The following is a 24,394-nucleotide window of genomic DNA, read 5'->3' on the forward strand; positions in this document are numbered from 1 at the left end:
GCCGCACAGTCGTTACTGTTCGCCGCGTAGTCGTTATTGCTTGTCTCCCTTGATTCTACGGTTAACACCCTTTGCGTCACAACTAGCCTAATACGGTATGGTTTGCTTCATTTATTTTCGAACCCGTTCAAGTATTGTTTTTCGTGAGCGAACTGTAATAAATGCGCGTATAATAAAGTACATACAAAACTTATTTATGCTCATATACGGTGACTTGTACACTGTTTTGTTATATCATGTTTTATTGCAATACTTACCTTACTATAGTTATTGTCCTTTATTTCTATCTTAAATTTTTGTAGTCGTAAATGACCTAATAACTTATCAAAGTTAAAAGGTTTTGTTAAGTACAACGGTAAATAGTGTATGATATACAAAAATAAATTGTTATTCTTAATATGATATATGTACAAGATTTTCATACGAGAATCGTACCTATTACTGATAGACAATATTGTAATACATAAACATATTTTTATAAAATGTAATTTGATATATTATACTGTTGAATAAAAAATATGTAGTAATGTTTTTATTTTTGTTTTCTGGTTTAACATAATTTTGGATTCTCGTCGTTTATATATCTTGTATAGGTAAGTACATAGTGAGAGTTGGTTTGTAATAAATAAACTATTTTATTTAGTTCTAAAATAATCTTTCTATTTCAGGATGGATGCCGTTTTATTGCGAACGCTGTCTAAAAGGCTACACAAATTTTAAATCGTTTTCATGCCACAAAAGCTTAGACTGTGGTAAACCTAAAAATTATGAATGTCACCTGTGCCACTCAAAATTTTCAAGAAAGTTCGATTTAAAGAGACACATTACGAAATACTGCAAAATTTCAAATTGAAAGTTGCGATTACAGATTGTGAATTCCAATTAATTTGTCGTTCTAATGTTAATTTTACTGTTGTTGGTTGTTATTTATCTACGTTTTGTTCTCACAGAATTATTATAATCTTTGTGAAGGTGTTAAGTAAAAATAAACAAATATAACGAAAGATTTACGATATTTACTCATCTGTTTCAAAAATCCATGCGTAAAAATGAGACTGAAAGAAATAACTCAAATAATGCTTTGGTGATGAGACGATGTGCGCTTTAGTCTGTTACTGTTACGATTTATGTACAAAAGTAATATTTATGGGATATTATTAACTCCCAATCTTAATACTACAATTTAGTATTTAATTGCTAATTAATTTTCTATGATTTGTACCAGTTCTTGTAATTAGATTTCAGATACGTATCTTTTACCAGAGACGAATATGGACGGTACAAGTGTTATAGATGTTCTTCGTCGTATAAGCAAAAAGGACATCTGGTAAGACACTTGAAGTTCGAATGTGGCGTCGAACCGAAGTTTCAGTGTCCTGCGTGTCGCAGAAAATTTCGACACAAAAGCAATATGGAGAATCATGTTCTCTGCGTCCATTCCTAAAAGCATTTGAGCCGCCTGATATTCTACATAATAATAATAATTTATAGAAGATGTTTTGTTTTCGAATTACAATATAAAATTAATGTTTTAGGGATGAAAGACTTCATTTGTCAAACGTGTGGACGTAACTACAGATCACAATATACTCTGAAGAGGCATATGACCCACGAATGTGGAAAGGAACCATCGCACGAGTGTAGTTTTTGTTTCAAACGTTTCAGACGTAAAGATCTATTAACAGCTCATATGAAAAATAAGCATGTTTTATATTAACGAAGCCGTAAAGTAATAAATGTTTATTGAAAAACTGTCTTTGTTTTATTAAAATTTCAGGTGCTGCACAAAATCATTAATAATTCTTAAACATACATACAATTTATACGTCTTTTCGAAGTGAATTAGTTTAATATGAAATATTATTCTGAAAATTCATTTTTGAATTTTATACCCACTACACGCTACTTCAAATTAATGAGGGAAAAATTGTTGCTAATGTCACACCCTCGCCGAGAATCGAACCCGGGAAGGTGACAACACCAACGACGACATATACCTATTAGGTCACATATTCGTCGAACTAATGCATGTATATATTAATATACTAATTCGGGTTCGATTCCCGGCGAGGGTGTAACAACACCAGCATTTTTNTCGAGCTATCACCTTATTACTTACACTCATTTAATTCGTACATTTTTTAGAGCAAAGAAAACCCTACGTGTGTGATCGTTGCAATAAGGCGTACACAACGAAGAATATATTATCCAGACATATTAACCGGGAGTGCTCTGTCATCCCTAGGTTCCAATGTACATTTTGCGGAAAGCGATTTAAACATACACATCATTTGAAAGGTCACATAATTAGTATACACTCCACAATGATGTAATTTTTACTAAATTTTTGCTGTATAGGTCTTGTAAAAAGTTTGTTGATAAGTATTTATAATTCAATTCTCCTATAAAAAATAAAAGTAGCTGTATTTCTCCGTTTATAATGTGAGTTTTATGGGGTTTCCATTACCTATTAAAATAAATATTTTATTTTAAGAGTATGCTGTGCTTGTTTCTAATTGTATATAAGATCAAGATGATGCTTTAACTTTTGTTAATAATAAATACCTACCTGTTTGCTGCTTTTAAACGTTTTCGTATTTTTTTTTTTAGTTAGACGAAAGAAAGAAAAAATATTTCCCTGTATACGCTGTGGAAGGAGTTATACAAGGAAAGATATCCTTACTCGACACGTAAAGCGCGAATGTCAAGTAACACCCCAGCTTGAATGTGGTTATTGTGGAAAAAAATGTACTTACAAATTTCAGTTACAAGCCCATATAATTAGAAGTCATATGAAGTAGCAACATTAACTTAGTATTTCTGCATAAATAAATTTTGTTGCTACGCATGGTAGGGTTAAGGGAGGCGATATTGAGGTACTGAAAAGGTTGGGGTTTTGTAAAATTTCATCTGCATTTATTACAGCGTTTATATATATTTACGAATTTGATAACTATTACATTGTTTAATTAAAAGATCCACTTATGTCATAGGTTTGCTTTAGATATGTCGTATATTTAAAATGTTAAAATTAAAAATTTCGACTTTAACGTATTCGAAATAGAAATAAACAATTGGAAAAAATTGGACGGGTCTTATTCGGGTGTGTGGTTGGTTACCTACATTCAGGCGTGTAATTGACTGTATACATTTAAATCATGAAAAATTTACTTTCGTCAGTAACAGCCCATCCTACAGCCTCTAATATATATATTGATATTTATAAACAAAATGTATAGGTATGACATTTTTTTACAATAAAGTTTCTTTTATTTGTAAGCGACTGTTTTGGCTCTGTTTTCAATATAATCTGCGTAGTGACAATTCTGTGTGTTTTGTTTGTGTGTTTGCTTACACGTATTTTTATTTGTAGCGTACCAATCTGTGGCTAAATTTAAATGTAATCGTTGTGGAAGAAGATACGCGGAAAAAGGTAGTCTTCGGAGGCACATGAAATGCGAATGTGGCGTCCTACCTCGGTTTGAATGTGGCGGTTGTGGGAGAAAATTCAAACATAAATTTAATATGAAGACGCACATTGGAAGAAAGCACATGGAAAAGTGCACCGGTTCTAATAATATATTGTAGTAAAAGCAAAAAATTGAGTAAGTTGTTACATATATGTATAATAAAAGAAATAATTGCGATAGTGTCCTTATGATTTCATTGAGTGCGGTTACGTATTAGTCCATGTTCTTATAAGGAAAATAGAAATCCTTATGTGACAGCGACTAAGTAGTTGTTTCAGCTTGGTTTTCTTCGCCAAACTTTGTATATTGACAGAGTTTTTTTGTGCTAACGTACCTTTATGTTTGTAGTGAACCAAACCACGGGTAAATTTCAGTGTGGCCGTTGTGGCAGAGAGTACGTAGGAAAGTACACTCTTGCGAGGCATGTGAAACGTGAATGCGCCGTAATACCGCAGTTTGAATGCGGATACTGTGGAAGAAGATTCAAACATAAATTTCATTTAAGAACGCACATTGGCCGGAGACATGCGGAAAAACACCACGAGGCTAATCCTAACAGGTCAAAGTAAAATTGAAAACCGATTAGAGAAGATCGTATAAAAAACACAATAGACATGTGAAGTAATTGGATCATCAATTTAAACCGTTGTATGTTCTGGTAGATTGTAGTCGAGGCATAGAACACACAATGATATGGATCGCGGTGAATTTTGTTTTTTTATTTACAATTCTCGTTACGGATAACCTTTCTATTTTGCGGATAATCCGTATTTTTGGGCGAGTAATCATATTATTTTAGGAATTAGCCGTGTCTTGCAATTATGCTAAACTGTGAGTAATCCGTACTTCCTGGCGAGTGAAGTATTCGTGGCGAGTATCATTCCTATTTAGTTAAATATCCATCTGTTCCGCAAAGGGTACCGTTGATTTGGTTGCAGTCTCACGGCGAGTAACTTTTTTATTTTGTGAAGTATTCGTGTTTCATAGCGAGTACCCTTGTTTGTTACTGAAATATCTGTTCATGTAGCACTAATGGTCTTATTACTTTCCGAACTGTTCATGTTTCGCTGCGAAATTTGCTGATCTCTTTTGAGTTATACTCATTGACTAGTCGTGTTAGCTTAACAAACATGGTTAACAGTACACTTTGGTTCCAGTTGTTTAAGATATCTGTACGTACTTGTTTGCTGTTTATACTTAAAAATGTTCAAAGCTACTTATAAACTAATGCATTTATGTATGTTGTATAAAAAACGCAAGGAAAGTAAATAAAGTGCTGCTTTATTATAAATTTTGTAGTACCTTCTTGTTTTAATTATTGCAACTACCCCTATATGTTCTATTTTAAATACGGAATAGTTAAACTGTTTGTATATAATTTGAAATTGTATATACCTGTTTTTACTGCCTTTTAATTGTAGAATGTTTAGTATTAAAGTGGTTGGTCATCGTTTCTCAATGTATTCACGAATAAATAGCTTCATTAACTTTTCTTTGCTTTTAGAAACGTCAAATTTTCGTCCTAAGCACGAAATAGCAAGGTACCCGTGTAAAAAATTCGTTTGCCAGATTTGTGGGAAAGTTTACATCAACCAAAGAGCGAATTTGTTGAGGCACATGCGTGTGGCCCACAATATGACTGTAAAGAAAATGAATCCGAGGTCTCTTAATGTAAACGTTGTGGCTAAGTACACTTGTCCGTTCTGCGGAAAGGTCTACATTAATCATAAGACCAACCTGACGCGTCATATACGAGCTGTACATACCTAGAAAGTTTTGTAAAGTGATCCACATTACGTATGTATACTTCATTTACTTTCTGTAGCGATGTGCCCCTTCCAATGTCTTGGATGCGCGTTGGCAAAATCGTAGGTAGGGAGAAAAAAGCTCATTATACCTTCAAATATAAATAAACATGGTAAATGGTACAAATAACAGAACATTCGAGCAATGAAATTGTAGTGGATAAAATGGCCAATTTTTCCGTGCAGTACTGTACGGATTATACGTTCCTCACCGGTGAAGAGTTTGGCCGAGAGTTGTCTCCTTCCTTTTCTGGCCTAGTGCTGTTCTTTTCTACTTTGCGCCGGTCAAACTGAAGGTCACATCGCTACAGAAAGTAAACGAAGTATAATATTCATGGGCATATCCAGACTTTTGCATAGATGAGAGATAAAATTGTGAAGTTATAGAAGTGCGTGAATGTCGCAGTACAATTTATTATGAAGAAATGATGATGAACCCTGTGACCGACAGGGCCATCTAGTTTCTACCGATAAATATATTTATTTTGAGGGAATCAACTATTAATTACAAAACAAAATTGGAAATACCCTTCCAAATGTAGAAAATGCATTAAAAATATTTTTAAGCACGATAATAATTCATTTACTATTGGGGAGCGCCCTTTCTCAAAATTAAAAAGGATAAAAAAAGAATTCAAAAGTACAATGCTTCAAAAAAGATTGACCAGTATGCCACTAATGTCCATAGAATGTGATGTGTTCAAAGGACATATATTTTGAACAATTGATTGACGATTTTGCTTTTATCAAAACTTTTCAATAATCACAGAACTTTAAGGACTAATGTTAATGTTCCGGATCACATTACAATTATCTATTCATTCATTATGATTGTAAAGAAATAAAAATAATTGTTCAATAAGTTTACAATTTTGTTTACTCGTTTTGGCTGTTTTAACAAAATAGGTCTCTGTCAAAGTCATAGGCGGCCCGTCATCCTCATGTTCCCAGGACCAATAATAGTTTAAAGACGGTCCGGAAAACCGCCCATAAAATTTTACAGCAGACGAAATCGTTTTCTATTTTTTGTTACTGATAATATTTTTTAAACTCATTCGGTTGGCGCTAAGTTTTTGCTCTTGTCTCTTGTCTTCTTCGTAACATCTAATCATTTCCAAAATTTTTTGTTTCTGTGACCGAAGTTCAAGAACCACATAGAAATAAGTTGTTTCCTTTTTAAAATTTTGACAAAAGTGTTCGGTAGATGCCTCAGGATTTTGATAAATAATTTGTAGATTGTTGGCATAAATCTTGGTGATATGTCATGAATTAACGCTACCATGATGCGGGTCTACAGGCCGTCGTCGTGTCGGTTAGAGATGCTTCCTATCGTTTTGCAATCTCCAATGCTGGATGTGGATCACGGATCGGAGATGAAAGGACCTTTGAAGAAATTCGAGCTAGCGCAACGTTAGGTAGCAACTCCAACCGACGACGGCCTGTAGACCTNCAACTATTAATTACAAAACTCCTGTCTTTAGTCTTCTTCGTAACATGTAATCTTTTTCAAAATTTTTTATTTCAGTGACCGAGGGTAAAGAACATCATAGAAAAAAGTTGTTTCCTTTTTGAAATTTTGGCAAAAGTGTTCGGTAAAAGTCTCAGGATTTTGATATTGTACATTCTTGGCATAAATTTTAGTGATATGTTCTAACGCTACCATGATACGGGTCTATAGGTCGTCGTCGTGTCGGTTAGAGATGCTTCCTATCGTTTTGCAATCTCCAATGCTGGATGTGGATCACGGATCGGAGATGAAAGGACCTTTGAAGAAATTCGAGCTAGCGCAACGTTAGGTAGCAACTCCAACCGACGACGGCCTGTAGACCTGAATCAGAGCAGCGTCAGTTCACCAACTGACTGCAAGTTGGTCTTGTGGAGCAGGAGGCGACATTTGCTCACCCTTCTCATACATGGATATGCCCATGATAGTGTCCATTTCTATTTTCTGGCACTTTTGTTTAAAAAATTTGATACATTCCGATCACATCGTATTTCTGATAATAATAAATTGTATGTTTTAGAAATTAAACTTTATTAATGCAAGAGTAAATCTGCTTATTGACTTAATCTAGTCCGTCTTAGTGTTTCTTGTTTTACGTAGAACTATTTCTGTGAAAAATAGTTTGTTAAATAAAAAAAAAAAAACTATTTGCTAAATGAAATGGTGATAGTATTCGTCACTTTTCATTAGTTATTACAATATGGCACTATCTTATCATTGTTAGTTATGTATAATATATTATATTATTGTAATTGTTATTTCTATACGTGATTTGTGTAGATACACATAAATGTAGTAATAAAATACATTTTAAAGTTTTGTTTCGCCAAACTTTTATTGTTAGATAATTAAATGAATATTCTAAGCAGTGTAGTTTTTATTGTCTGATATAAAATGAAATTGCCTGTTGATTACGTACACTGAATTATTAAAATTATTAAAGTAATAAACACTTTTACACAGGGTTGTAACTAACGGGTGGTGTTAGTTAAAAGGAACTTTAATTAAGGATGAATTACTGCAGTGAGTATAATTTACCCCTCCCCTACAAACGTAAATCCGGAGGGGATTTGTTATGTATTAAATTGTGGAATTTATAATACTAATTTCGTTTCCTTTTTTAGACTGTATTGAAAATGAAAAACACCAATGTCAAAAGTGCGGCAAGCAATATAAATTTCGCTACAGCCTATTGAGGCACATACGTGGAGAATGTGAGGATGTTGAACCGAGGTTTCGGTGCGAGAAGTGCAATAGAAAGTTTACTCAAAAGTCTTCTCTTAAACGACACATCCTCTTGAAATGTCGTTATGCAGAATTCTTTAAACAGAATTTTACATTTTGATGGTGTTAGTCTTCTTTTGTCGTACTTATACATATAATGTATTTATGCTGAATAAACAGACTTTGCTGCGCTCGTTGCCGTAATTTATTTAAAAAAATTNGATAAGATGTAGAGAGAGACGATGAAATAGAAAGCGAGGTACATGACAATTTACAACAGGGTCTAAACAAAAGAGGTGGAGGTTTTGGTCACAAAACATAAGACTTCTGGACGATCTCTGGAACTACTGAACTGATTCAGTAAATTCTTTTAATAGTTTGGCATGGCTTCATAGCTACGTAGTTAATTGCAATTCTATTCTACTCTCTTCGCTCCAAGCGGCAAAAGAAATGTGAACTAGAGATGTACCTGACAGTAATATCACTGGGTATCGGATAACAGGGAACTCGGCACTAGCTGCGCCGGGTGCTCGGCAAAACCACTATGATTAACAGTTTATGTCTTCGTTCTGGCGAACTTTCCCCAAATACCAGCCTCACCAACGCCCTAAACCACATTACCGCCCGTTCAAAAAATCATTTAAACACTAAACAAATGAAATTGTAATTCTTGGTTGGCGAATTTTCAATGAGAAGGTTGAATTGAAACCATTGAAATGAGCCTATAATGTTTATAAACACTAAACGTCTACAAGGTATCATTATCCGGTTGCCGGCCGGATCGAAAAAAAGTGCAGGATCCACTACTTATCACATCCAAACCAGGTACCCAGCCCATATTTAGTGGCACAATAAATATTCAATATTAATGTGAAAATTCATTTACCTATTAGATAGTACCTCAAATTAACAAAGAAAAATTGTTGCTAATGTCACACCCTCGCTGAGAATCGAACCCGGGAAGGTGACAACACCAACGACGACATATACCTATTAGGTCACATATTCGTCGAACTAATGCATGTATATATTAATATACTAATTCGGGTTCGATTCCCGGCGAGGGTGTAACAACACCAGCATTTTTCTTCGTTTTTTTTAAGATAGGTTGTAACATAGTCAGTAAAATTAATTTCTTTGATGAGTTTCTGCTTTGATCTTCCTACCTATGTAGTAATGTAATTAATGCAGAACGATTTTCAGGTTCAGGATATAAATGTGAAGATTGTGGAGCAGTGTACAAATATTCCTTTAATCTATCGAGACATCGTAAATATGAATGTGGCAAACCAGCTACTTTCAGGTGTCAAATCGAAGGCTGTTTTTTCTTATGCAAGAGAAAGGACAATTTGAAGCTACATTATATTAAAACTCATAAAACTCACAATTACGGTTGGGCTTATTAAGACCGACTTTACCTTTTAATAGCTTTTACCCGAAACTAAATGTTTGTGAAGTCTCATCAAAATCGGTTCAACATTTTCGAAAATTAGCAGACCAAAAGACTGTTATTTAGACTGAGAAATTTAGAATATTTATTAGAGATCGTTTAAAGTATATTAAAAAAATTGGTTCTACATTTATAAAGTAATGAGTATTGCATATTAATTGTTTAAAATTTTCCGTTGTTCTGCAACAAATGCTTATATGTAAATGGTTCACAAACTAATACTGCAATTGTTTTCTAATTTTCTAGCGGTTAAAAATGTTTTATGACACTGATGATCAAAATGTTCATATTTTTAAGCAATAAAATGAATTTTTAGATACATGCAGCAGTACTTTATTTACAGCTTTTAGTAATTATTTATAAGAAGTACACCGGCCATATGTTTATTTAGACTATTTACAAAATTGTTGAAGAAATTGCAATAACGCTGAAGAAGCTGCTACCTATTTGCTAACCTATCAGCTGCATTTCTTGTAGTAGGACAGTGTAATTTATTACTTAGACATAAGCAACGTTTTAGTAATTAATAAATTGAAATTATCTTTTAGATGTACAATCTTGGCCACTTCATTGTTCCGTCTGTGATAAGAGATACAAATATAAATCAAGTTTGGCACGTCATGTAAGATACGAATGCTGCAAGGAGCCGTCATTCAAATGTCCTTATTGTTCTCATGGCGCTAAGCAAAAGCATAGTTTGAATCTGCATGTTGCTACAAGACATCCCCAGTACACCGAAAGTTTCCGAAATATATACAAGACATTATAGGCAATTTAATAAAACGAACTTAACGAGCAGTGTCTTTTGAACAAATGGTGCAATTAATATTAGGCAAACAAAAATTTTCCAACAATAATTGCTAAAGAATATATTTAATGTAGTTAGTAAAACATGGACGGGATTGCGAGGACAGTTTTTGTCTCCAAAAAGAACAATCTGATTGAAAATTTGATTTTTTTTAATAGGTATAATAATTGGAATAAACCTTTCATTTTTATTCTTATGACTGAATGACAACAAAAACGAGTAGTTTTAATACCTATTTAATATTTGTTAATAATATTTTTGTCTCAAACGTATTAGGAACAAATATAAACGCATTTACTTTTGCTATTAATAATATTTGCCAAATCTTATTGATTTGTAATTTTTATAATAAATCATTTAGTTATAATTAAATTTCAAGTCTTGTGATTGAAGAATGAATTTATTAGTAATTGGAACTTACTGAGATATAAACAAACTTGTGGGAAACAGTGAAAATACATGTTGCATTACGTATTTAAATCTGTATTCTAAGAGTAAGACAGTAAAAGATTGACTTTTCTTCAGAGTAAAATGGAAAGCATTTTTTCGAAAATAGAGTGATCAAAATACTTCACTGTAAAGCTAGTATTTTTAAGTGTACCTGAGCAGGTATTTTGTACTGATGTAATCATTTATTTATGTCAAAAACGGAATTATTGTAAAGAGACTTCAACGTTGCGTCAAGCGAGAAACCTCACAATTCGCAATAATGAATTGGCGTTGACATGCCGTTAGGCTTCTAATTCATTGTTCTATCAATAAACCTAGTTTAAACGAGTCAATTTTTTTTATAATAAGGGAGTAAATTGCATTGGCATTCTTTGTTATTTTATTTGCAGGTAAGAAAGCATTATTACAATTTGAAACATTATTTTCTGTCATTGAAATTCTGATGCAGTTTTGAGTTTCTTCCCGTGAATTTATTTAGCTTTTAAATACTTATTTTACCGATTTAGTTAATATTTTCACTTTCTTCCATTAATATTTACTAATATGCAATGGTATTATTATATTTCTGAAGAATAATAATATAGGTATTCACTGAAAAGTGAGTACCTATATTATTATTCTTCAGAAANTAGTAAAACAACAATGAAGACTTCACAGGTATCTTAAGTTATTATCTACCAAAAGGAAAACCATTTTTTAAACTTTTCACTAATCCTAAAAGCATTTGAGCCGCCTGATATTCTACATAATAATAATAATTTATAGAAGATGTTTTGTTTTCGAATTACAATATAAAATTAATGTTTTAGGGATGAAAGACTTCATTTGTCAAACGTGTGGACGTAACTACAGATCACAATATACTCTGAAGAGGCATATGACCCACGAATGTGGAAAGGAACCATCGCACGAGTGTAGTTTTTGTTTCAAACGTTTCAGACGTAAAGATCTATTAACAGCTCATATGAAAAATAAGCATGTTTTATATTAACGAAGCCGTAAAGTAATAAATGTTTATTGAAAAACTGTCTGTTTTATTAAAATTTCAGGTGCTGCACAAAATCATTAATAATTCTTAAACATACATACAATTTATACGTCTTTTCGAAGTGAATTAGTTTAATATGAAATATTATTCTGAAAATCCATTTTTGAATTTTTTTTACCCACTACACGCTACCTCAAATTAATGAGGGAAACATTGTTGCTGTTGTCAAGCGAAAGGTCCCGGGTCCGATTCCCGGCGGGGGTGTGACAGCAACAATTTTTTCCCTCATTAATTTGAGGTTTTCAGAATATTTCATATTAATAATTCTGTTGTTTCAATGTAACGCCACTGTTTAAATTGTTCTTATTAAACTAGTGTTATTTTTTCGCCATTATTATCTTGTAAAATAGAATTATTCGATCCCATTTGTACATATACTGCTGCTTCTGGTGTTTACTCAAACTAACAAACACTTCCTTTCAGATACTAATCTAGCGCGGTATAAGCAGTCGTAATTCTAAACTTAACGTCATTTCTTTTCAGATGATCGTAAAAAATGCTTTAGATGTGATGGTTGTAATAAAAAATATTCCGTAAAGTCAACTCTTGCCAGGCACAAGAAGTACGAATGCGGCAAAGAGCCGATGTTCGGCTGTCCGAAATGCTCTTATCGCGGTTTCCAAAAGACGCACGTCATTAAACATCTCATGTGCATTCACAGCATCATATGGAATCCCGCCAGAGACTTTGTAATTGTTTTTAAAGACGAGTACCAAAACATCCGACGGAGACGGAGCCATTTATCTTTATTTAATGTAAACGACAAATCAGACGATCGTTGACTGTAAGGAAGATTATGATAATAAACTTTAATTTTTATAAGAGACACAATAATAATGATTGTGTTGTGACTGAGTTAACGTTAAATATGAACAGGCGCAGGGATACTAAGACAATCTAATTACTTTAGAAGAACATAGCGGTTAGCACTGTCAAACGTATAGCCATTGGTAAAGCGGCTAAAGTTTGTCTTCTACGTTGCTCGCCGCGTGTTCGCCGCACAGTCGTTACTGTTCGCCGCGTAGTCGTTATTGCTTGTCTCCCTTGATTCTACGGTTAACACCCTTTGCGTCACAACTAGCCTAATACGGTATGGTTTGCTTCATTTATTTTCGAACCCGTTCAAGTATTGTTTTTCGTGAGCGAACTGTAATAAATGCGCGTATAATAAAGTACATACAAAACTTATTTATGCTCATATACGGTGACTTGTACACTGTTTTGTTATATCATGTTTTATTGCAATACTTACCTTACTATAGTTATTGTCCTTTATTTCTATCTTAAATTTTTGTAGTCGTAAATGACCTAATAACTTATCAAAGTTAAAAGGTTTTGTTAAGTACAACGGTAAATAGTGTATGATATACAAAAATAAATTGTTATTCTTAATATGATATATGTACAAGATTTTCATACGAGAATCGTACCTATTACTGATAGACAATATTGTAATACATAAACATATTTTTATAAAATGTAATTTGATATATTATACTGTTGAATAAAAAATATGTAGTAATGTTTTTATTTTTGTTTTCTGGTTTAACATAATTTTGGATTCTCGTCGTTTATATATCTTGTATAGGTAAGTACATAGTGAGAGTTGGTTTGTAATAAATAAACTATTTTATTTAGTTCTAAAATAATCTTTCTATTTCAGGATGGATGCCGTTTTATTGCGAACGCTGTCTAAAAGGCTACACAAATTTTAAATCGTTTTCATGCCACAAAAGCTTAGACTGTGGTAAACCTAAAAATTATGAATGTCACCTGTGCCACTCAAAATTTTCAAGAAAGTTCGATTTAAAGAGACACATTACGAAATACTGCAAAATTTCAAATTGAAAGTTGCGATTACAGATTGTGAATTCCAATTAATTTGTCGTTCTAATGTTAATTTTACTGTTGTTGGTTGTTATTTATCTACGTTTTGTTCTCACAGAATTATTATAATCTTTGTGAAGGTGTTAAGTAAAAATAAACAAATATAACGAAAGATTTACGATATTTACTCATCTGTTTCAAAAATCCATGCGTAAAAATGAGACTGAAAGAAATAACTCAAATAATGCTTTGGTGATGAGACGATGTGCGCTTTAGTCTGTTACTGTTACGATTTATGTACAAAAGTAATATTTATGGGATATTATTAACTCCCAATCTTAATACTACAATTTAGTATTTAATTGCTAATTAATTTTCTATGATTTGTACCAGTTCTTGTAATTAGATTTCAGATACGTATCTTTTACCAGAGACGAATATGGACGGTACAAGTGTTATAGATGTTCTTCGTCGTATAAGCAAAAAGGACATCTGGTAAGACACTTGAAGTTCGAATGTGGCGTCGAACCGAAGTTTCAGTGTCCTGCGTGTCGCAGAAAATTTCGACACAAAAGCAATATGGAGAATCATGTTCTCTGCGTCCATAGTGATCGAGTTAAATTTGCTCAACTCTGAAGATTTATGAATTACTTAAGTACATGAAATATGTGATATTTATTAATTAACGTACGGTATTATAATAAAATCAGTTAGTCTATGAAAATATTTTTGGAATTAGTGGTTTTTGTTGTTGACCAGAATTTAAATTATTTTGAATATATCACACTAACATTCAGAAGATTGATATTTACTTTATATTGAGCTGTTGTGAGCCGCAACAGGTACTCACAAGCAGCCTTACTAAAACAAGTTTACAGAGTGTTCAGTTTAAATTAGTTTAAATATTGAACTTGCTAATTTTAATAGAATAATTAATACTATTGCCTGTAAATGTTTTTTTACAATGAGCGTAGCTAGGGATTTTTTATTTTATAATTTCTCGAATGGTGGCGTCATTTTTGTAATAGGTATTACTATACTTCATTTACTTTCTCTAGCGATGTGCCCCTTCCAATGTCTTGGATGCGCGCTGGCAAAATGGTAAGTAGGGAGAAAAAAGCTCATTATACTCTCGACTCTTGTTCATTAAACATACTTTTTCATACAGTACCTGCCAAAAGTGTTGTTCACTCATGATAGTAGTGCGAGTCGAAAACAAGCGTTAAAGCCTTTAATATGTCTTCAAATATAAATAAACATCTCGTTGATATTTTCAGTAGTAATTGGTACCAATAACAGCACATTTGAGCAATGCAATTGTAGTGGATAAAATGGCCAATTTTTCCGTGCAGTACTGTACGGATTATACGCTCCTTACCGATTAAGAGTTTGGCCGAGAATTGTCTCCTTTTTTTTTCTGGCCTAGTGCTGTTCTTTTCCACTTTGCGCACACAAAGTGAAGGTCACATCGCTAGAGAAACTTAACAAAGTATACGAATCAGTACCTACTGTATTTATTTTAATTTAATTCTTCTGATTTGTAAAATAAAAAGTAGGCCATTAAGTATAATCTTTCTCTTTACCTCTAATAATGCTAAAAATGTTGCACATTTCAAAATAATTTTGAACGCTCAGTTTAGAAATGGATGATGTTGTTTGCTATTTATGCATCGGCTTTTTTCACATAAAAACATAAGGAACAATATTACACTTAAAGATATTTTCCAAAAGTACCTAGGTACCAGTAAATGGGAGTGCCGTTTTAAGTGTTTGCTTAAATAGAAGTAAGCGATTGTTTGTATGTTAGTTCTCTAAACGATTTCGATGTTTAAATTAACTTCAAAAAAATTTTCAGCTCATCGCCAGCGATTTTTCTGTCAAAAGTGTGGCAGAAGCTACAAGTGGAAGAGCGACGCTCAAAGACACAGTCGTTACGAATGCGGAGTGGAGCCACGATTTTCTTGTCATTTATGCTCATATGTCTGTAAACGACCGGATCATCTTAAATTGCATCTGTTGTCAAAGAAACATTGTAATGTAGTAAAACAGGTGACACCTACCTGGTAGCCTGTCTAGGAATTTTCGATGAGATAATTTACTTCATTATCCATTGAAAATTTAATGGAAGTCGTCGAAGATGATATACACAAAAATGTTTCGTTTTAGTTTCTTCTTTCATATGTCAAGATTGTTACAAAAGGTTATGTGTTACAATGAAATTTGTACAGACACGACATACGAAATACGAAATTATGTAGGGTCATCTATAAAAGACCATATCAGATATTTAAATGTAAATACGAAGGATGTTCTTGTATCGTGTGAGGTGGATGTCAAATATGAAGCAGCATTTGCTAAACCAATATATAATAAAAGACATTTCCAAGTAAAAGAATATAATTTATTTTGATTTTTAAATTTTTTTAATCAGTGGTTTACTAGTTAAATCGTAGCGTCGTGGGGAAACCGATTCGATTCCTGGACCACAAGCCTTGGCACAAGTTTTTGTGTGATCTGATGCTGTTCTGATTCGGATCTAAAGATCGTTGTGTGTTGAAGTTGCTTCCGCAAGCAGATGCAAGACCCTCTGAAGTACGTCGCCACTTGTGCTAGCGAAACGTTAGGAAGCAACTTCGAGCGATGACGATCTTTCGACCCGAATCAGGACACCGTAAGTTCATCAACTGGCGACGAAGGCCTTTACTAGCCATGGTTTTTGTTCATTTTCGTATTAGTTAACGGGAGATTAAAATATACAACTACTGAATAAAATAATTCGAAGTGGTCTGTATTCTGTCGAAACTGCCAGAGGCTGATCGCGATTTCGATCTTTTTGGATCTCATCAGCGCGTCGCAGGCAGCTCCGACAGAACACAGACCAACTTTTACCTGCTGTCTTAAGAGAGCGTTTCAGAAAATACCACCAATGGCGCGGTAAACGCCATCTGTAGTACGATGATACATTTTACTTGCTGAAAAATATATTTATATGGACCTTTTGTTGGAGCATACGTAATCCTAAAATGTAGCATCGTACTACAGATGGCGTTTACCGCGCCATTTGTGGTAGTTTCTTATACAACTACTGCATAAAATGTATTGTACACTGAAACATACCTAATAAATTTTACGGTTTATTAGTGATGTTAAATTTAATGTCTCTTGATTAATTTTCTTCCTAAAACTAACCCTTTCAGTCGAATTTTATGAAAGGTTGATGTTCTTTTGTTGTTTTAGATGTGGTAGTAAAACCATTTCAATGTACACAGTGTGATAAACGGTATATGTATCGTACGGGTTTGAGAAGACATATTAATGATTATTGTGGAAAGCAGCCCAAGTTTGCATGTCACATTTGTGGACACAAATCTCACCAGAAAGCTCACATCATGCACCACATTACAACGCGTCATATGAAACCGTCCAGCTCTTCATTAGCTCGATCATTACTTACAGATCAAGAAAATAATCAATTATCACCTTAAATTGCTTCAGAAGTATTGTAATATGTTAATAGAAATAAAACTTATCTGGTAATTCGCTTAGTAATTTTCAATTTACCTTAATAAGATTTAATGGTAAGTAATGTTTAAAAGTATAATGGATAGTAATGATGTCGCAAAGTTATACGAATAAATTAACTAACATTTTCTATTTGTTTTAGTGTCATCATTTGTCTGTCAAAACTGTTACAAAAGTTACACGTTACAAAGAAACTTGTGGAGGCACATGAAATACGAATGTGGAAAGTCTCCTCGATTTTCGTGTTTATTTCCCGACTGTACCTACAGAGCGAAACATAAAAATAGCTTAAAATTACATCTTCTGCGCTATCACAGTCTTCCACCACAAGCTGTGGCAACTTTCATACGCGTTGATGACGTATAAAATATAGTAAGTTTACTGTATAAATTTCTTAAAATAACATTTTGCTGTCAGCACTGATACCGCTTTCAACTAGCGAGCTTAGCGGTAGCCGTCGCTGTCACATGGTGAGATACGCGGCCAACTAAATAAGCGGCTGCCGCTTTTTACATACGCAGAGAACTAAATGTGAGTCATCCTTCTCACACGGCGAGTCAAATACGCTCCGAGCTAAACAAGCGGCTGCCGCTTTTACGTATGCTGCGAACTCGCAGTCACACGACGAGTCAAACAAGCGCCTGTCGCTTTCACGAGGCGAGTCTCTACTAAATCAGAGCTTTGTGTGGCGAGCCTCACTCGCACTACTAGCCATCTAGATAGATCCAATTACTCGGTTGTTGGCTAAGCGACAGTCGCGTGTAATTTAAGTTCTCCTTACTATTGAGAAGTAATGTATTATAAATTTGTGAGAAACCTAAACGGAAGATTGTAAAATTAGAATTTGTAAACAAACTGTTTCTTTATTTTCAGGTTTTTGCTTGTGGTAATCCGATACTGTCGTAAAAGTGCCTTCACCAAGACTAAAAATTAAACGTATAATTGTAACGATAATCAGTTTTACTTATTTTGTAATTAAATAATTTTAATTAAAATAGTTTATTGATAAATATTATTTAATTGACGTTTTGCATCAGTATATGTACGTAAGTGTCGCCATATACGTGTAGGAATTAAGAGAAGAGATCTAAAAAATACTAATTGAAAAAATTTCTTTCAGAATCGGGGTTAACGTATACCTGTGTCGTTTGTAAAGCATCTTACAAATGGAAGAGTACCCTTTTAAGGCACATACGATATGAATGTAATAAGGAACCGCAGTTTAAATGCAAGTTCTGTCAGAAATCATTTAAACACAACTCTCACCTGAAGAACCACTTAGCGGCTAAACATTTTACACTTTTGGAATAAAGTAATCGGTGAATGCCCTTTTTCACATTGATTGTACCTTACGAAGTACAGTCATTACTGTTACTGTTGCGGGTCTTTTGTATGTTCTGATAAATAATTTATTGGAAATAACATTCCGTAGTTACACTTCATTATGTGATTTTATTGAAAAAGAAGTAAATGTAATCGTAATTTATTAATTGTTTAGGTGTGAATTAATTGGCTGTTTGAAATATGCTTTAAAGCACTCTGCGTTTGTATGATTACTAAAGACAGCACGTCGTTCGCAGGTTTAAGGGCCGTACTCACACCGGCGATGTTAATATTAAACATTCCTGCTAAAAACAAATTGAATTCAGTGCTAGAGAATTGACATAAAGCAAAATAGAAAGTGTAATACTGTTACCGTGCCTGCAGGAAACGAAATATTTCCTAAGTACGCCCCTGGTGATGATATCACTTGCGAGCTACGTGCGGTTTTTAATAATTGCCAATCTACTATTAATGTTTCGTGTCATTTTGTTGCTTTACATCAAGGCACCCCAGTCAATATTTACGATTACTATGTGTATAATAAAGTAAAATAAGAAGTTGTTGATAAGAGACACCTTTGTGATTATTATGACGTTTTAATTAATTGAACTTATTCCAGTGTATGCATATGAGAAATAAAAATTTTACCGAATGGGAAGAAATTGGATGATTTTCGTTAACGAATTATTATGTAATTCTTAAACAATTATTTATCATTAGATACATTTTTACTTTTGATACAATGTACTATACTTAAATTGTTTATAAAATAAATAAATAATTTAACAAAATTATTTTACTTTTAACCACTAAAAACACTGTTTTGTTTACTGTCCTTTCTATTACTATACTTTAGATTTACTTATGTTTTGTTTACGTTATCAATTTTTCCTTTTCTATTCTTTCACTTAAAGTTTTTTAAGATATATGATTTCGTAGAGAACTTCTATGCTATCTACATACTTATTTTCTTCTTTCTCTGTTATATTTATTTATTTTACATTGTGCTGTTTTTGTTTTTATTTTAGACGAGAATGGGGAAGTTTTCTGGTGCATTATTTGTCACAGAGTATTTGAAAGGAAAGAATCTTTGGAACGCCACGCTCTTGTACACAATAAACCAAAAATAAACTATTATTGTCCTTTACGTAGGTGTCAATTCAAAAGCCGTATGAAGGGATGTGTTTTAAAACATTTGATCAGGGAACATAGAGCCTCAATCAAACCATAATCGTTATATGTTTACAGTTATACTACAACGCCAATTTTATGTCCGAAATATGAATCAATAAATTGTCTGAGCCCACTTGAAGGCTATTGATCCCTTTATTGATTATGTTTCGGACAAGAAAGCTTGTCATTTCAAAATGCATTTTCTAACGTAAACTTGTTTAAACCATATTCTTGATTTTGTTGTAATCTTAAGCTTCCACATACGTATATACAATTCACATTCAAAACTATTTCTAGTTTTAGTATTGACTAAAAATGAATGCATTATTATTTTTTTTATACTCTAGATGTAAGGTTACTATTAGATTCCAAAGGTTTGTGGCATTTGGAAATCGTATAATGACATTTGAAAATTTGAAATCTTAAAGTTTTAGTTTAGAGTAAAAACGAAGTAGTTTTTTAGACGTCATTATAATAGACTTCTGTATTACATTTTTATTTCTTATGATAGTCCATGGTATACTCTTATGTTTTTTCTCTTTTGATTTATCTTTATGATAACTGTTTTAATAAAACTAATACCATAATTCTAAGCTTAACAAACAATACTTAATAAGTTGATATATCGTTTTGAAATTAGAAAGTAAGGAATTTTTGCACAATTAGATTAAGACAAAACAATTAAAATAGTTGCTACATTGCCATTACACTATTATTACGTAAGATTATTTAGGTTAGTTTTCCTTTTAATAAAGCTTGTGTTTCGATTTTCAAATTGTGTGACAATAAAAATTTTCATTTTCTATAACTCTCGAAGATTCAAGTGCTTTTGTTACCACCTACTGTTACAACCATATGACTATTGCCATTATTACATTCTTTATTCTATATTTTATTGTTGTAGATTCGTCCAAGAGTTTTTCTGGGCATTTTTACGGTAATCGTCAAATTAAATATGATGCTAAGTAACAGTTTCAAGGTCCTTTTCAGAAATTACAACGTAATTCATCCACTTGATGAAGCACGGAATGGCGAAACGGTAGCAGTAGTTGCAGGCAATAAAAATAATTTCGAATCTCATCATCAAGTCTTTTCATTTGTTAGATTAAAGTATTTTAGACACTAAAAACCTGTAGGTCTAGTTTCTTCATGTTTAAAATGTTAAATATAAATTTCTGTTAATGGTTATTAACGTATTTATTTTAATTTAAGGTGGTGGTATTTTTGAATGTGATCAGTGTGGAAAACGGTACAAACACAGGACATCTCTAAAAACTCATCTGACATTTGAGTGTGGAAAAGAACCTCAATTTAAGTGCACTTATTGTCCCTACAAGGGGTTTCAGAAGGGAAATTTCAAACGACATTTAATAACAATGCATGGCGTTCGTCCTTGATTGTCCTAATCCTTTAAAATTGTTTTATATAATGAAAATGTATATCTCTACATGCAAATATTGAATGCAATAAAGGCTTCATTTTACCTATTAATTCACATATTATTTTAATTTAGGGTTTAGGGGTTTAGGTATAATAAGACAATAATTGCAGAAAATTCATAACCATTTTAAAATAAGTAATAAAAGTATGTATTTCTTAAGTCGTTTGTGAGCGGGTTTTGGTGTCGCATCATCAAGAAATTGATGGAATTATAGCATTCGTAATACCTCAATTTGCCGTTATGTGCACCGTGACACCACTGTGTCATGACTCGCCATTACGCGCGTCATGATTCGCCAATGCCGCGTCGTGACTCGCCACTGCGCGCGTTATGACTCGCGACTGTTCTCGCCGTGACACGCCACTGCGAGCGTTGTGACTCGCAACTACCCGCGTAGTAACTCGCCACTACACACGTAATAACTCGCCAATGCACACGTCATGACTCGCCACTATTCATCATAACGACTCACGGATTTACATAATGACACCGATATTGTTAGATTGTCACCTTTATTTTTATTGAAGGTCACAAATTTTCTTAATGGTAAAACCAATTTTCCTAAAACTAACAATAAGTTAATATTAAAATATGGAATACTTTTTTTTAGATATTTCCGGACAAACGCGTCACAAATGTTCAATGTGCGGGAAATCATTCAAGCACAAGCCCAACCTTTATCGTCATGTCAAGTACCAATGCGGTCATGTGACAGCCGATTATCGTTGTTCTTTTTGTTTCAAGTCGTACAAATACAAGACATCTCTAGAAACTCATTTGAGAATTGAGTGTGGGAAGGAACCTCGATTTACATGCTCCTACTGTTCCTATAAGAGTTTTCGAAAAGGAAATTTCGAACGTCACCTGATCACAATACACGGCTTTCAGCTCTAAATATCAAATTTGTAAAAAAGTATTCTAGATGATTGAAATGTATAGTTCTGTATTTGTATTTAAAATATTTTAAATATAGTAGTAATTTCTACTCTGTTGACGATGGCCTAATAAGACGAAACGGTGTAAGAGAATTCTTATTAAAATTTTTGTAAAATCTTTCAGCAAGCGTTTACATGGTTTCTATTATTGGTAATATGCTTTTCCCCAACCTCATCCTCCCTAAATGTAATTTATGTGATAGTTATAGCTGCCGCATCATGAAAGGGTAATGGAATAATTGAGGAGTTCATAATGCAACTCAATACCAGTGACTTGACTACACCAACTAAGACTTGTAGAAAATTTATCTGATGGGGCCCTTCTTTTATATAAAAACCTTCACATTGCAGTTTCATCTTTATAAATCAAGAAGTAGATATATATTTATACTAAGTTTTCTTGAGACCCAAATAAATTTCGTAAAAAGTTAGTACAGTCCATTTCAATTTGTTGGAATTGTGACCTTGGAGAAATCTGCGAGAAGATAGAAAGAATACACACTAGGCGTGAGCATGACAGAAATAGTTGGAACAAGCTTGAACGAGCAGAGCTCTCGATGGGCGGGTTTGAGAGATCGGCTAGAACTGTACAGTACTAGACGAAAATGTTTAGCAATTTCTTAAAACAAAAATGTATATAAATTAACAATAGAAAACAAAGCAAAAGTTTTATAGGTGTGTAGAGCGTTAAGTTAATTCACTTCACCTTATTATTTTTGGCTAAATATGCTTTTAAATAAAGCATATTCTTAAATTTTAACGAGGCAGTTTAAATAATTTTTCAAATGGTACTGTACACTTTTGTCTAGTTCTCGCTCGATGATCGGTGGAGAAATGAGCTCCGCAGACAAATATAATTGAATTTGCAATTATTCTACGGCTCATCCTTATAAAGGGAAGGGGCGTATCTCTAACTTCCTGAAGCGAACAGTACATATTTGACTCTCTCAAAAATATAAAGTGGGGATTGCCCGAGCGCAGTGGATGCATTCTAAAACTAATACCTAACGTAAATTGATTAAATACAAAAATAATATTATTTACCAAGTTTTTTAATAAATGATAGGTTCTTTCTGTCCTCACGTCTTCTCGCGCCGAGGCATTTTACCCGTTCTGTCATCCTATTGTTACGTCTCTGCTCAATAAGTACTATTATATAACGTGCCGTTGCATGCGTTGTGACTCGCCAAAGAAAATCACTTTGCAATGAAATACTTGACCTCTTAACATGGAATATTTTTTTAGATACTTCCGGGTACAAACGTCCTAAATGTATGAAGTGCGGGAGATCGTACAAGTACCAGGCCGACCTTCGTCGCCATTCCAAGTACAAATGCGGTCATGTATCAACCGAATATCGTTGTCCTGTGTGTTTCAGGTCATACACGCATAAGAGAACTCTAGAAAGTCATCGAAGAAATGAGTGTGGAAAAGAACCTCAATTTAAGTGCGCTTGTTGTCCATACAAAGGTTTTCGAAAAGGAAATCTCGAACGACATATGTTCACAAAACACGGCGTTCGTCCATAAGTTTCAAATCTTTTAAAAGTGCTTTAGATAATAAAAATCTATACCTCTTGCAAAATAGATGAACATATGTATTAGCTTTCATGTTGTGTGTTAAGAAGTTAATATCGTCTGTTTTTGTATAGAAAGAAAACGAAGTTAATTGGCGAAATTAACTTCGTTTTCTTTTTATATTAGCTTTCAATTTGTGACAAGAATGATATAAAAAAAGATCACTAAATTTTATGACAGACTTTAAATTGGTTTGATTTAATAAATTTGTGGTTCTAGAGCAGTACTGCACTGGAAAAATTGTTTTGCTGACCCTACCTGCTATTGAGTACTTGCCTAATAAAAAGCGATATTTGCAAGTCTTCAAGACGACAAAATAATACCTATTAAAATTTTTAGACAATAAAAACCATAGACTATAGGTTACTTATTAAATTTAGCAACAATTTATTCTTAATGTTACTAAGTACCATACTTATTTCAATTTAAGGTGGTGATTTTGAATGTGATCGATGTAGAAAACGGTACAAACACAAGACATATCTAAACAGGCATCTGACATATCTGTGTGGAAAAGAACCTCAATTTTCCTGCACTTATTGTCCCTATAAGGGTTTTTGGAAGAGAAATTTCGAACGACATCTGCTTGTAAAACATAGCGCTCGTCGTTAAATGTTAAATGTATTGTAGATAATACAGATATATAATAAAGGTTTTCTTTTAATTGTTATTTTTTCACATATTTATTTTAATTAAAGATGGTATCTTTGAATGTGGTTAGTATTGAAAAAGTTATCTGACATTTAAGTGTGCAAAGGAATCCCAATTTTCCTGAACTTATTGTCCCTGTAAGGATTTTTAGAAGGAGAAACATCTGATTTTAAATCCTTTAAAAAT

At 33.1% G+C, this 24,394-nt stretch overlaps 1 protein-coding gene across 11 annotated transcripts in view; it reads left to right on the top strand.

Moving 5' to 3' along the window:
- Positions 1-24,394, top strand: part of LOC108742239 (longitudinals lacking protein, isoforms A/B/D/L) — a 124,524-nt gene that overhangs the window by 77,016 nt on the left and 23,114 nt on the right. Inside the window, exon 5 of one of the 11 annotated variants that reach the window (XM_025978848.1) lies at positions 12,243-12,556. The exons of 4 other annotated variants lie outside the window; for them this stretch is intronic. In XM_025978848.1, the coding sequence (XP_025834633.1) occupies positions 12,243-12,541 (299 nt within the window). In that variant the 3' untranslated portion in view covers positions 12,542-12,556. Of the gene's footprint in view, positions 1-1,535; positions 1,733-9,206; positions 9,425-12,242; positions 12,557-16,823; positions 17,087-19,459; positions 19,678-20,816; positions 21,092-21,655; positions 22,104-24,394 lie in introns of those variants that run through there. 6 more of the 11 variants (XM_025978849.1, XM_025978869.1, XM_025978865.1 and 3 more) reach the window with 6 other exon arrangements.

This window comes from Agrilus planipennis, unplaced genomic scaffold (genome assembly GCF_000699045.2).
Source record: "Agrilus planipennis isolate EAB-ADULT unplaced genomic scaffold, Apla_2.0 scaffold317, whole genome shotgun sequence".
Taxonomy (NCBI): domain Eukaryota; kingdom Metazoa; phylum Arthropoda; class Insecta; order Coleoptera; family Buprestidae; genus Agrilus; species Agrilus planipennis.